The 14,857-nt window shown below is 44.9% G+C and overlaps 1 protein-coding gene across 2 annotated transcripts in view; it reads left to right on the forward strand.

Moving 5' to 3' along the window:
* KIF13B (kinesin family member 13B) overlaps window positions 1-14,857 on the forward strand; it is a 156,941-nt gene that overhangs the window by 93,054 nt on the left and 49,030 nt on the right. For both annotated transcript variants that reach the window (XM_054988278.1, XM_054988287.1), the window contains exons 22-28: window positions 231-401; window positions 2,210-2,367; window positions 2,879-3,011; window positions 6,423-6,569; window positions 9,316-9,345; window positions 9,819-9,918; window positions 11,724-11,850. In XM_054988278.1, the coding sequence (XP_054844253.1) occupies window positions 231-401; window positions 2,210-2,367; window positions 2,879-3,011; window positions 6,423-6,569; window positions 9,316-9,345; window positions 9,819-9,918; window positions 11,724-11,850 (866 nt within the window). The remainder of the gene's footprint in view (window positions 1-230; window positions 402-2,209; window positions 2,368-2,878; window positions 3,012-6,422; window positions 6,570-9,315; window positions 9,346-9,818; window positions 9,919-11,723; window positions 11,851-14,857) is intronic.

A 14,857-nucleotide genomic window follows, 5' to 3' on the forward strand; every position in this document is an offset into this window, starting at 1 on the left:
TTTCCCCAAGGCTTAGTGTTCAGTGACCCCTAGTGGATATTTTCCAACACAACTTCAATCAAGAAATGTTTCCAGGCGGATATAATATAAATAGCGCCAGCTGTTCAGCCTCCTGCTAAGTTATTAGTCTTAACGAGCTAGGTTTGTCTTGGTGCTCTGTTTTGAAGTCTGCTGTATAATTAGCCTGCTTAAAATATCACTGTGTTTGTTTTGTTTCTTCATCCTCCTAGATCAAAATCCTTCAAGCCACAGGTTTGCCCCAGCATCTCTCCAACTTCGTGTTCTGCAAATATTCTTTCTGGGATCAGCTGGAACCGGTGACGGTGGCCCCCGAAGTGGACCCCTCTCTTTCCCCCGTCAGCAAGGAGCCACGGTGCATGGTCGTCTTTGACCACTGCAATGTAATTTTGTTATTGTCTACTGCCATAGACAAGCCAAGTGAGCGCTGATTTTCACTTTATGCAGCACAGGTGTCTGCTGCATGCACTCTAGTAGCATCCAGTGACAACCGTAGAGTGTGAAGAGGAGAGGCATGTCTCTAAAGACAGGTGCTTACATACCAGGAAGTGCAGGTAGCTGCTGCTCCTTGGCCAGTACGTCATGATCAAAGCATATACCGATGCGGTAAAAAAACAGCATCTCATTTGAACTAATAGTGGAACAGTACGTATATAGTGCAGATCTGGAGTTTACCTCATTAACAAATACAGTCTTGCGAGGATTAATAAATTGTGGAACAATATAACATTGCAAAAATTTTCTTGGAGTCTGTGATAAGACTTTCAAGATGATCACACATTTCATACAATAAATAGCACACCAGTCAACATGAAAGATCCTAGCCCTTTTCTTCTTCTTCATTTTAGGATACCATTCTCCCCACCTCTGTATTTTCAACCTGCCTTGTGTGTTATTAGACACATGTCTCTCCTTCTGACTTTTTGGTGTTCACCATGGCAAACACCAGCATATAGTGCAAAAGGACACCGTTGAGTGTGGAATGGTCTTTCTTCTTGCCTTTATATAGCTTTGTAAGATGCTCAGCTAGAAAATTTTGCATGATGCACATGCTCTGTGTCCTCTTATAACTATAGAAGCCCTATAGATCTGGAGAACTCTGTTACATAGCCATGCATGTGGTTTTCTTGTTGATGTACCTGAACAGTAGCCCCTTGCATTTTCGTATCAACATTAAAGATAGCTTCAAAAAATCAAGTGACTTCTTTAAAACTCTTGTGACATGGGCTGTTTTCACACGTCTTTAAAATACCGCAAGACTCACTGAATGCTGGTGGCTTCATCGCGCGATTTCTGACGTCACCCTGTCATGATGCCATTTTTGTGGCACCCTCATAACTGCCTGCATCTGGGTGATGTCAGAAAGCACGCTGTGAAGCTGCCAGCGCTCGGTGAGTCTTGTGCTATTTTAAAAACGTGTGAAAACAGCCCTCATGTTCTACCACTTGATCAAAACCAACCGTTCAGGTGATTTACAAAATCAAACAATTAAAAATTAGTTAAATTACATATAAATATAAAAGGCATTTTAAAAGAGGGTTTGGGGATGATTGCATGCAAATAACGTAGCAGGAGGTAGGAATCCACATAGAGATGTGAAATGCTTTGATTGTAGTAAGGAGCAGTCATCGCGTAGAAATGCTGCCTCCATTGATTTTTTTTTAGTTTCACCGACAGGATTGGTTTGGGATTCCAAGCCAAGAGTTTCCTCAGCTGTTATCAGGACCATTCTGACAACCTGTTTTATAAAGCTTGCCAGGGCTTTTTTTCAGCAGGAATGCAGTGGAACGGAGTTCCGGAACCTCTTGAAAATGGTCATATGGCTGGTGGCCCCGCCCCCTGATCTCCAGACAGAGGGGCGTTGAGATTGGCTTGGAGGGCAATCTAAACTCCCCTCTGTCTGGACATCAGGGGGTGGGGCCACCAGCCATGTGACCATTTTCTCGGAGGGCAACCCACTGAGTTCCACCACCTCTTTTCCCAGAAAAAAAGCCCTGAAGCTTGCACTTGGCAGTTGACCTCAAGTGCTCCTGGACAGATTTCCTATTTCACCCAAATGCATAATCAACATGCTTGTCCCTCTTAGGGCAGTTAGAGAGAGAGCGAGCGCGAGGCACATGCATTGGAATTTATGGAAAGTTGGATGAGTGGAGCGGGAGGAGGTATGAATGACGTGTCATCTCTGCCCTAGGAGTTCACTGTAAATGTCACTGAAGATTTTTTGGAGTATCTGTATGATGGTGCTTTAGCCATTGAAGTTTATGGGCACAAGCAGTGCGACCCTCGCAAAAACCCGGCACTGTGGGATCTGGGCATAATTCAAGCTAAAACACGAAGTCTTCGAGACAGGTAAAGGAGGTGGTATCTAGCTTGCCTATGAATTAGAAACTTGGGAAAAACTGCATGTGAGGGTTAGGAAGGGTGGAGTGTGACAAGATTAATTCGAGAGTGGATGTCACTCCCTGTCATTCCTCCAGAAATTCCTGTGTCAGCCGCCCCATGCTCTCTTCTCCCCTCCATCACTGATTTGCCAACCATTTGTAATAATACTTTAAAAGGGGAGGAGGAAACATTACTTCAGTATTTACTCTTGCCGTTCAAACTGACTTTTTTCAAGGGGCTAGTACACACTTCCACTTATAAACTGGTGGTCTTTTAAAAATATCTGTTGGTGAAATTTGATAACTACCAGTAACCCAAGCGTAGCCGTAAGGTCTTCCCATATGAATCAGTGTTAGATTGAAGCTTTCCTCCCCCTTCTCTAATGGTCTTTGAGCTTTCTGCGTACAAAGTTAGTCAGCTGATGAAGTGCTTGTTCAGAAGGCAAAGGTGTTTATCTGGCATGTTACTTTTTTTCCAGGTGGAGTGAGGTCACTCGCAAAGTGGAGCTGTGGGTTCAAATTCTGGAGCTTAATGAGAATGGAGAGTATTGCCCAGTAGAGGTGATACCGGCCAAGGATGTGCATACTGGTGGCATCTTTCAGCTCAGGCAGGTAAGTCTGTGAATCTTTTATCTAAATTTTCTCTTTTTACCTGTCACTCACTTAACAGGTTAAATGAACATTCTGTAGACATCTTAATACTGGCAAGTTATTCGTTGTTGTTATTTATTAGATTTGTAATCCACTCTCCCCGCCAGGCAGGATTAGAGTGGCTAACATGCATAAAAACAATACAATATATAAATATCCACAGTTAAAACCTTCTTATATAAAATATAAAACAGCATCCAAGACTGGTAACAGTACAACAACCTTCTCTAGCGGCACTATAGCACAACTCGCACCGTTATTCAGTGCACCGTTATAGCATAACCCGCAAGTTATTCAGTGGACTTGGGTTCTTACTGAGGCAGTAAACCTGTGTCAGGAGGTGGTAGGCTCTCCTTCTTTGGAGGATTTTAAGCAGAGGCTAGATGGCCATCAGACAGCAATGCTGATTCTGTGAACCCAGGCAGATCATGAGAGGAAGGGCAGGAAGGGTTACATCAGTGCTTAGTTCTTGTGGCCCTTTCTTACACGCCCAGGGTAATGCCTATCACCCCTTTGGAGTCAGGAAGCAATTTTCTCCAGGCCAGTTTGGCCAAAGATCCTGAAGGTTTTTTGCCATCTTCTGGGCATGCAGCTGGTGTCATTGGAGGTTGGGGGGAGGTAGTTGTGAATTTCCTGTATTGAGCAGGGGGGTGGACTCGATTACCCTGGAGGTCCATTCCAACACTATGATTCTGTGTCTGGATCAGTTCACAATTTAATTCATTCCTGTATAAAAAGAAATTCCAGCATACAGAAAACTAGTATGTCAAACAGAAAAATCCTGTTGTAGCTTTTCCCCATATATATTCATTTTCTGTATGCAGTTAATTGCTTTGTATGAAGAAATATTGCGGGCCTCTGCCTGCAGCTTAACATGGTTTACCACTTCAGTCAGAACTAGACATGGGCACAAATGGGAAAAAAACCCGAACGCCCTGTTCGTTATACGTTGCCATCAACGAACAACGAACAGAAGTGAACATGTCCCCTTAACAAACATGTTCGGTGGCGCTTGTCAGAGGGGCATGGGGACTCCCCTTGTCCCTCTGACAGCGGGCAGAGCCGCTACTACAGGGCTTCGTTCTGCCCGCTGTCCGAGGGACGAGGGGACTGTGCTCTAGGGGTATGCACGGTGGAAATATTCGGATTTCCTGCTTTGGGTTTACCTGAAGCAGGAAAAGCATTCAGAAATACCCAAAACCCGAAGCGGCAAGCCGCTTCAGATTCGGGTATTTGAATCGCTTCGGAATGCTCCATAAAGATTCGGAGCATTCCAAAGTGATTCAAGGGGTTCAGTTTTCCAGCAACCCCCCTCCCAACCCCCCCACTTAGCCCCCTCCCTATCAGGCGGCGGGGGGGATTCCCCCCTGCCGCCTGCCAGCTGATAGTTTAAAGGACCCTGTTCTGCCACTTGCAAGCCGCAGGGCCCTTTAAAAGACCCACAACACCCAGCGCCGCCCCCCCCCCCCCACGTACCTTTACTTGGCTGCGGAGCACCCGGCGGGGAGGTGCAGGCTTAAGCCTGCAGCCTCCCCGCCGCCTAGTTCAGCCGCCGGTTTCGGGGCCGAGGAGTTCCTCGGCCCCGACATTGGCAGGCGAACGGAGCACCCAGCGGGGTGAGGTGCAGCCTCCCCCGCCTCCTCCTTCCGTTTGCCCATCGGTGTTGGGGCTGAGGATCTTCTCAGCCCCAACACAGGCGGCCGAACTAGGCAGCGGGGGGGCTGCAGGCTTAAGCCAGAGGGACTTTCCTCAGCCCTGACAGCGGGCAGAGACGGTGCTGCAGGGCTTCGTTCTCCCCAGTGTCAGAGGGACGAGGGGACTCCCCTCGTCCCTCTGATAGCGGGCAGAGCCGGCAGAGACTTTTCTCCGTCCCTCTCGCACCGGGAGAGCCGGCGCCGCCCCCTTTGCTGTCATTTTCTCTTCAGAGTGGCAAATACTGGACTGTCTACTGGAAGCTGAAGGGTTAAAGCCAGAAGGAAAGCCAGAAGGAGTTGATACACAGTTCAGTCCCTGTTTGTGGCTTTTTTTCATTCATATTGCTGTTCGTGCCCATGTCTAGTCAGAACTAGACCTGATAATTCCATCAATATTCAGCCGGTGATCATAAGGTGCACAGTCATCATGTGTTTGGAATTCAAGGGTTGTTGCAGACAGGTCTAAACAAGATCCATGTGGTAATAAGTTCTCATGATCAAGTAGCACCAGAATAAGTGTGTATTTTATATTTCTCTGAATCTTATTGCCTGAAGCAAGAGGACTAGTGTGATGCTAGCTGGTGGTAAGGTACTAAGTAGGACTCCACCCTTATGTTCATAGAAGCTTCCATGAGAAGAGAGAACCTGGACCCTAGTCTTCTTAGGCCTTCAAAGGAAAATTTCAGCATCTTAAAATAGGACTTCCAAACGCACAGGGAGCCAGTATGGAAGCTATGGTTAGCTCTTCCCAGGGGTAATTTCATAGAAAAAGAGCTGGAGGAACTCATTAGCATAACTCATCAGCATGTGCCACGCCCCTTAACATCACTGGAGGTGTATCATTAGCATAACTGATATGCATATGCCACACCCCCTGACATCACCTATCCTAGCTGTTTTGGACCCAATCCTGGCCATTCAGGGCCAAAATCAGGCCCAAATGGCAAAAAGGGGCTGAAAATGGCCGAAAAGGGGCCCAAAATGGTCAGAATCGGGCCGCTGCTGAGTGGGAGAGTGATCCACCACCTGTCAGAGGCACAATCCGGGCCGTTTCGGCCCCAATCCAGGCTGAAATGGGCCCAAAATGGCCAAGAGTCAGGTGGGCGGGACCACCTGACATGTGACCTCTTTGGGGAACTGCTGGAACTGCGTTCCTGCGCGTTCCCCCTCGAAATGAGCCCTGGCTCTTCCCTTGAAGTTCAGTGTCTGGGCCATTGACTAGAAACATCTAATTGAACTCAGTCTTTTATTTATTTATTTACATTATTTATAGTCCACCTATCTCACAGGGATTCAAGGCAGATTGCACAGAACAAATCAATGCAATGCATTGGATGGGGCATCCAGTACACAACGCAATAGGATTTAAGTTACAACTTTCATATGATCTTTCTATTTTCACATCTTTGGTTCAGCCAGTAAGAAGAAGAGAGGTTTTCATACGTTTCAGCCATTTAATTTGATCCTGGTTTTGCCAAGTATACTTTCGATGCATCTTTGCGGATGAGTTAACTGCAGAGGTCTTTTGGAGGGAAAAGGCTATAGGCTTAAATGAATAGAGACTACGGTGAAGATGCTTTATTTGCGATGCTGTCCATAAAGCTTTTGCCAGCAGAGGTCTCCCTCGTCCCCATCTGTCCGCCACTGATTTAAGTTTTTCACCTTCTGTTCCTTGCAGGGACAGTCACGCCGAATTCAAGTGGAAGTGAAATCTGTGCAGGAATCTGGAACGTTGCCTCTCATGGAAGAATCAGTACTATCCGTCGGAGTGGGTTGCGTTCAGATAAGAAACATCAAGTCACCAAAAAGTCATGAGAATTTTCAGGTAAAAGAAGTCCTGGCTTATCAAGTAATTATTAGAGCCACAAAAAAGCTGCTATAAAATGTAAAATGTACTTTGCACTTTAAAAAATATATATTTGTGTTCTTTTGGGTTACTGTATACTCCATAGGGCCTTTTGTACTTTGCTGTAAAATGTATAGCTGCCTTGAAAAAAGTATTGTAGGGACCCAGGGAGATAGGCAGAGTCATTTTCTTGATACGAGCATCACAAATAACAATTTCAAATGGTTCAAAGATGGGCTTGTGTCTGTGGTGCTTGCCCAGGGTGCTTAGAACATGGTGGTGCCATTTGAGCAAGCCAGGGTGCTGGATTTGGCCAAAATAGACCCAGGTTCAGATGTGATTTCCTGTGAAACTCCCTGGGTGAATTTGGGCCAGGTTAAGATGGGGTGAATTGTGAACAAAACCCTGAGCTCCTTAGTAGAATGATGGGATCAACATCTAAAAAGTAATAAACATAGCACAGTAACCATTTTTGTCATCTATGTCCGGGACATTGTGATGGAATCAAATAGCTGATGGATCATTTCTGTGTCTGCTGGACAGTGAAAGGAAGAACTTTCAGTTGTTTGGAGCAGTGGAAAAGATTAAGAGTCCAGTAGCACCTATAAGACTAACAAAATTAGTGGTAGAGTTGGCATGAGCTTTCATGAGCTGTGGCTCACTTCTGAAGAAGTGAGCTGTGGCTCACGAAAGCTCATATCCTACACTAATCTTGTTAGTCTTATAGGTGCTACTGGACTCTTACTCTTTTCCACTGCTACAGACAAACGAACACAGCTATCCATCTTGATCTTTCAGTTGTCTGATTAGTCCTTTGATAAGTCATCTTTCTTTTGATTAATTGATGTTATTAAATAAAAGTGTATATTAAATAAAGCTCGATATGTGGGATTGTGGACAGGGAATATTATAAGAAGGAAGAATTTATAGTCAGTAAGAAAATAACTTCCCATTCTTTAAAAATAAAGGCCATGTTAATGCTCTTTTTCATTTTGAATTACAGTAGCATACCTGAGCCAGATTCGCCTCCCCCAAATGAAATGCTCTAGGGATGTGTGCTTCGGGTTCCGGATCTGGGTTTTAAAACCTGGATTGGGCCCGATTCGGTATGTTTTGGCATTCCTGAATCAGCCTCAGCATTGCTGAAGTGATTCAGGAATGCCGAAGCAAAGCTCACTAAAGCGCTTTGGAATGCATCGTTAAGCTTCAGGTAGCGTGGAAGCAGTCTTTTTCTTGCTGTTCCTAAGGAACACCAAGAGGAAACAGTGCTTCAGCTGCTAGTGGGGCTTTCTAGGTGGCTGGGGGTGGCATTTTGCAAGCAAAATGCACCAAATTTTCAGGGGACCTACTCTTACCTGTCCTCTAAAGACACCCCCCCCCCCAATTTCAGGGAGATTGGACTTCGGAGGGCATGTTATGCCCCCCCCCCAAATGAAGGTGCCTCTGTCCACTGCCACTCTCCATTATTCCCTATGGGGAGGTCCTAGGTGGCTGGAGGTGGCATTTTGCAAGCAAAATGCGCCAAACCTCTCCTAACCCTCCTCTCATGAGTCATGACTAACCCAAGGCCTTGCCGCTTCAGAACTTGAGTTTTCCCGAATTCTTGTTTCCTTCTTCAGGTCAACCCAAAGTGGGAAACCCAAATATTTCTGGGGTGCACACCCCTAATGTGCTCTTCATTTGCAGCCTCGCTCATTTTAATATTACTGCTCACTGGTTAGTTGACTAGTCCCGCAAGCCTATGCATACAAGTTGGGAGCAAGCACCATTCAGTGATTTGGATTTAGTGATCAATGGGAAAAGGCACTCATGGTCTCAGAACTTTCCTACATTCCTTTCCAAGTCTTGGAAAGTTTTTATCCCTAGGATGGTTGCAAGACTCACATGGATTAACAGCCATCTGGACTGGGAGCTTGCAGTGGGGAAAGCAGAGGGAGGCAAAATCACCTTTTCAGTCTCTTCCATGACCAAAGAGGAAGACAAGGGCGATTTTGCCCCCTTCCTGATCCTCGTGGCTGTTAGTCCATGCAGATCCTGGGAATAAACTTTCCGGGGGTTTGAAAGCACTGCTGCAGGGCAGGGAGAGGAGGAAACATTTTGTGATCTTTGTGTCTGCGGATCATTTGTTTCAACAAGTGGGATTTACTTCTGAAAACAGTTGCTCCGTTTGTTGGGCAAACTGTTTGGCCACTGTGCGGAAACAGGAGGTGCAGTGTTGGACTAAGATGTGGGAGACTAAGGTCTGAAGCTCAGTGGCTGGCCTTGGGCCAGTCATTCTTTCACAGTCTAACCTCCTTCATAGGGTGGTTGTTAGAATTAAACATAGGATGGGAGAATGAAGTTGTAAGCTGTTTTCTGTCCCCACTGGGAGAAGAGTGGGGATATAAATGCCTAAATTGAATACCCTTTTAAAAGGATGCTGGACTAGATGGACCACTGGTTTGATCCAGAAGGGGGGAGGGGGGTCTTATATTCTTACTGTGCCACCTGATACATGCCCGTTGTCAAACTGCTGGGTTAGACCAAGGCAGTGATCAGGCATGTCTGCTGTAGCTTTGATCTAGTGCAAGAAGAAATATAAGTTGCCAGTAATCCACTGCAGTGTGTTTATGTCTTGGCATATTAATTGCCTGTCTTTTCCTATAGAAAAAGTGACCATTCTTAGTCTAAGCTTAGCTGCAACTACTACTGCTGATTTATTTGAGTTTGCATGATTTTTGCCTAGGAGGAAGACGACGATATGGACAGTTACCAGGTAAATATAATGCCACTGTTCTCTCTCTTCAAATTTATTTGTCGATTTCTTGCTCCTAATATTCCTGTACTAGAGAATCAACACATGGTCTGTGGTAGAGCACATGCAATCCATATAGAAGCTCCCTAGTTTAATGCCAGACATCTCCAGTGAAAGAACCTTTAAAATACATGAGCCGTACCATAACTGTGCCCAGAATAAGTATTCCTAGCTTATATAGAAGACAGTTAAAATTTAGGCTCCTTGTTATAAGATGCAAGCAACCTGTTGCGTATGATTGCCACATCTTAATTAAGACAAAATTGTCTTACACACGGCATCATATGTGTCATAATTCATTGCTTATCAGTTGCTGCTTCATTATTTGACATCTGAGCTTTGGGATCTCCTTGTGTACTCAAGCTTGGAAACCCTCATTTCCATCTTTAAATGGAAACCACTACTTACCAGAAATGTATCTGAATTCTTTACAGGATAGAGACCTGGAGAGGCTGCGTCGGAAGTGGCTGAATGCGCTTACAAAACGTCAGGAATACTTGGATCAACAGCTGCAGAAACTGGTCGGGAAACCTGGTAGGCTATAAACATTGTCAGAGTCTAAAGTAGCTCTGGGGGGGGGGGGGGCGTGTTCTATGCTAGCCACCCAAGTTGTTGAGCTGCTACCAGATGAGTCCAGATGAAAGCTACTAGGATGCTAAGGAGATTTAGTTGCAAAATGTATCAGGTTACATTTATTGGTTACGGATCAAGATGGGTAGCCATGTTAGTCTGTCTGTAGCACTAGAAAAAAGCAAGAGTCCAGTAGCACCTGTAAAGCTAGCAAAATTTGTGGTAGGATATGAGCTTTTGTGAGTTACAGCTCACTTCTTCAGATACAGCCAGAATGTATCTTATAGGTGCTACTGGACTCTTGCTCTTATTTATTGGTTAAGTTCAGCCCGGATTGGAAGTTTTCAAACCATTCTCTGGAGAGCCCTAGGGTTTCTTAGAAGCTTCTTGGAGGTACCACAATGAGAAGTTGTGGACAAAATTCCTCTGCCAACAGCTGGCCCACCAGTACTGATCTTTCCCAGCAACATACAGCCACAGGAGAATGTTGGATGTGTTCTTGTGGGGCAGAAACTCAGTTAATGCAGAATGATGATGATGCCAGCCAGGCCAGGGAAGCATTCTATGTGAACCAATAGAAAAGAGCAAGAGTCCAGTAGCACCTATAAGACTAACAAAATTCGTGGTAGGGTATGAGTTTTGTGAGTCACGGCTCACTTCTTCAGATATGTGAACCGAGTTTTCTTCCTACTACACTCCTTCATTCCCAGAATCCTCAGCAATGTGCAGAGGCTACTCAGCAGACAGTTAGATGCGCACAGATTTCCTTGGAGACAGAAAGTGGTCTAACCAAATGAGGTTAAGAATTGCAAAAGGGAGGGGAAAAGACATTTTGATCCTCTGAAAACAGCAGCAGCAGCAGCAGGTATTTGGTGTTTTGGAGGTTGTTAGTTAATAGGGTTGCCGTAAGTCAGAAGCAACTTGACAACACGTAACACCCACACAGTAGTGGGTATTGGTTACAAATTCACTGAGGATAGGGCTGTCTATGGCTATTGGCCCCAATCACTGGACAAAGTCTTCATGTATAGAAGTGATACACTTCTGAAACTGGATGTTGAGGGCCAGTGCCAGGGGACGGTCTCTCCGTGTGAGCTTTCCTAGAGGCAAGAGGCTGGCCACCTAGAGACAAAAGTGCTGGCAGAGACTGACTGATCCAAAGCTGCAAAGCTGCATGAGAGCCAGTTTGGTGTAGTGGTTAAGAGTGCGGGACTCTAATCTGGAGAGCCGGGTTTGATTCCCCACTCCTCCACTTGAAGCCAGCTGGGTGACCTTGGGCTAGTCATAGCTCTCTGGAGCTCTCTCAGCCCTACCCACCTCATAGGGTGTTTTGTTGTGGGGATAATAATGACATACTTTGTAAACCGCTCTGAGTGGGCATTAAGTTGTCCTGAAGGGCAGTATATAAATCGAATGTTGTTGTTGTTGTTGGAGTGCATCAAATTGTAACTTTGTGCTGAGCGCTGACATTTCTCTGATCTCTGCTGTTCTCCACAGAACTACAGTTCCCAGGATTTGTCTCTTGGGAGCCATGGTTAAACTTGACATCCCAGGGAAGACTTTCTAACCTTCTTGGTAGTACAGTAGAAGGGGCTTCCCAACAAGGCTCTGGAATCTCTTCCCCGAGATGTTTTTTAAGTGCAGGTTTGATCAGGCATTTGTCTTTGGTGCTTCTAAGCTGTGGCTCTCCTCCCACAAAGCAAGGCTGCCCACTGTTGTGGAAACTCCACTGAAAGTTCAAACTCTGCCCAACTGTCACCCTCTTCCAGACAAAACAGAAGACGACACAGACCGAGAGGCTCAGCTGCTAGAGATGAGGCTGACTCTGACGGAAGAAAGGAACGCTGTGATGGTGCCTTCTGCTGGCAGTGGAATCCCTGGAGCACCTGCGGAGTGGTAGGCCCTCTAAATTGTTGTTGTTGTTGGTTTACAGTCTGTCTTTTTAACTTAGATCTAAGGTGGATTACATACTGTAAGTGAATACAATATAATCAGAAGCAGCCATGACCTGCAGTTCAACGATAACCTTTGTGACTTGTTTAGAGCAGTGGTTCAGGGAATAGGAGTGGCCCAATGACGTGACCTTCTTGATAGCAACATTTTGGCTGCCATTCTAGAAGCAGGCGAAAGCTGGTGTTCACCTGCTGGCAACAGCTGTGCAGATGTGATGTTGGGCCCGGAGGGTGGGCATGTGAGTCTTCTACGTTCACAACTAAGCTGCCTGTGGCTATCTGATAGGCTTGCAGGGTACTGGGTCAGGCTACATTGCTCCTGCCTGACATGTTACGTCCTTTAAAGAGTAAAGGAATAATATGGTGGGTGAGAACCTCAGCAGTGGTCTTAGCAAAGCGAGTATCGTGGGAGGGGGCTGTTGAAAGAGACTGTTCCCCCCGCAAGACCCAACAATGTCCTGCTCCATTAGAGAAGTGATAGCAGAAGCTGAATGAATGGGGTAACTATTTTCCCCCTTTCTGAGGCTACAGTACTCAACCAAAGGTCTCAAATATTATCAAAGAGAGTGCTTTGGGGGTGGGAAGTGGAAAAAAATTGGGGGGTGGGGGCTGAATATGTTTGAATCATTTCCTTGAGCTCAATATAACGAAAGCACTGAAATGCTCTTTACTTAAAGCAACAGAATTATTAACCAAAGCTTAATTATGATCTTCTGTAGAAACTGAATCAATATTTATTGCTGCTGCACTTTAGCTGATTTAAAAGAAAAATGTTAATGTTAATTGCCCGGTTCATTCACTTAAAAGGCTGCTCTGTACTAGTGAAACTGTATCTATGGGAACATTGCATTTTAGTTTTCTGGGTTTCATCCCCCAAGTTCTCTTGAGTCAGCAAATATGCTGTGTAATCTTTCATTTGGAATGTTGATAATAAAAATAAACCCAGCCTGAGATCATCGGGTTACAGGACTGACAGTTACCAACAAGCCAGAAAACGAGTATTTACATACGAGAGATGGCAGAGCGTTCCCATTAGGAGAATGACCTGTGAGCCTGGGTTCAAGACCCACACCAGCACTGCACTTATTAGATGTCCCTTCAGCAAGCTGCTCTCTCTCAACCTGAACAGGACCACCACCCACCACCCACCACCCTCATTCAAAATACAAAGAGAAGCAGAATGGCATTCCATTTAGGGCTGTAATAAGGATTTCTTTTTTTTCAAACATTATTTATGTTGGTTGTTGGGGGTTTTCCGGGCTGTATTGCCGTGGTCTTGGCATTGTAGTTCCTGACGTTTCGCCAGCAGCTGTGGCTGGCATCTTCAGAGGTGTAGCAGAGGTTTATGTTCCAGTTTCTCATTGAGACACAAGGTGGATTACACAGTATGAGTCTTTCCAGTTAATTTCAAAGACCTTTCAATAAACAATGTAATAGGATATATAAATGCAAATTCGCAAGGATTTAAAATCAGCAGAAATCTAGTACAAAGTTGAAGAAATGCTGGAACAGCATAAGCAATTCTAAACCTGACATATTAAGCAACTAGGATTATATTTACAGCAACAGATGGTACCTAGTAGTAAAGTCTATAGTCCTTATCCTTTTACTAAGGCATCTCTTTGAGGATAGTTAGGTGGGTAGCCATGTTGGTCTGCAGTAGAACAGCAGGATTTTCATCCAGTGGCACCTTAGAGACCAAAAAGATTTTCAGAGTGTAAGCTTTTAAGAGTCAAAGCTTCCTTCTTCAGAAGAAGAGTCTGAAGAAGGGGAGCTCTGACTCTCAAAAGCTTGCACTCTGAAAATCTTGTTGATCTCTAAGGTGCCACTGGATGAAAATCCTGCATCTCTTTGAAACCATTCATTCCTACTTGAGTAAAAGCCCTCTTGAATAATTCAGTTTTGCATAGTTTTCAGAAAGCCAGAAGAGTGGGAGCTTTCCTGACCTCTTCAGGTAGGCTGATCCATAAGGTGGGGGCCACCACAGAGAATGCACATGTACAGACAGCTGTTGATTTTGCCCAACTACAGGGTGGTATCTGCAGAAGTCCTTGCTCAGATGAGTGAAGCTGCTGTGATGGAACATTGGGAGAGGGGCAGTCCCATAGATATGATGGACCAAAGCTGTTAAGAGCTATGTATGTGATAGCCAATACCTTGAATTGAGCCTGGTAAGTGATAGGTATCCAATGAAATGACTGTAGAATGGGAGACGTTTTCGTGCTTCTCCTAGTTCCCAATAATAACTGAGCTGCAATTTTCTGCAACCAGTGGAGTCTCTTAGAAGGAGACCTATGTAGAGTGTATTACAGTAGTCAAGTCTCAAACTATGGCATGGATCCAGGTGGCCAGATTAGCCATGTCAGGGTAGGGAGCTATCTTAAAGGCTAGACTGAGTTTGTAGAAAATATTTTTTGCAGCTGCCTTAACTTGCTTTTCTAGCAGTTCCCACTCTCCTGACTTTTGCAAACTATGCAAAACAATTATTCAGGAGGGCTGTCTATTCAGATTATAGGGCTGTGTCATAAGAAATATCTCAGAGCGATGCCTTGGTAAGGGAGAGGGACTATTGGGTAATGTCTGCTGATGTGAATATGCTCCTACTGGACAGTTTTACATTGCTAAAGATGTTGTGCAAATTAATTATGCTTTGTTTCAGAAAGGTTTCATCTCCATGTTCAGCTTTCTGCTTGTTTTCAAATTTACTGCGACCCTATCCTATTGTATCTGTTTGTCATAGAATGTCCTTACCGTTGATCATACTGTATTTTGCTCAGTGAATGTCCTAGTTATTGATTATATTGTGTTTACATGATGATGATGATGAGTTCTAGCGCATAAAACTGAGGAGAGACTCAAGTGTCAAGCTAGAGACCAGGATGGGTGGGTGATTGTAGGCTTTCTTTGTTCTTGTTGTACCATATAGAGTTCTATTTACAGTAAAGTATGGT

Source organism: Eublepharis macularius, chromosome 1, assembly GCF_028583425.1.
Source record: "Eublepharis macularius isolate TG4126 chromosome 1, MPM_Emac_v1.0, whole genome shotgun sequence".
Taxonomy (NCBI): Eukaryota; Metazoa; Chordata; class Lepidosauria; order Squamata; family Eublepharidae; genus Eublepharis; species Eublepharis macularius.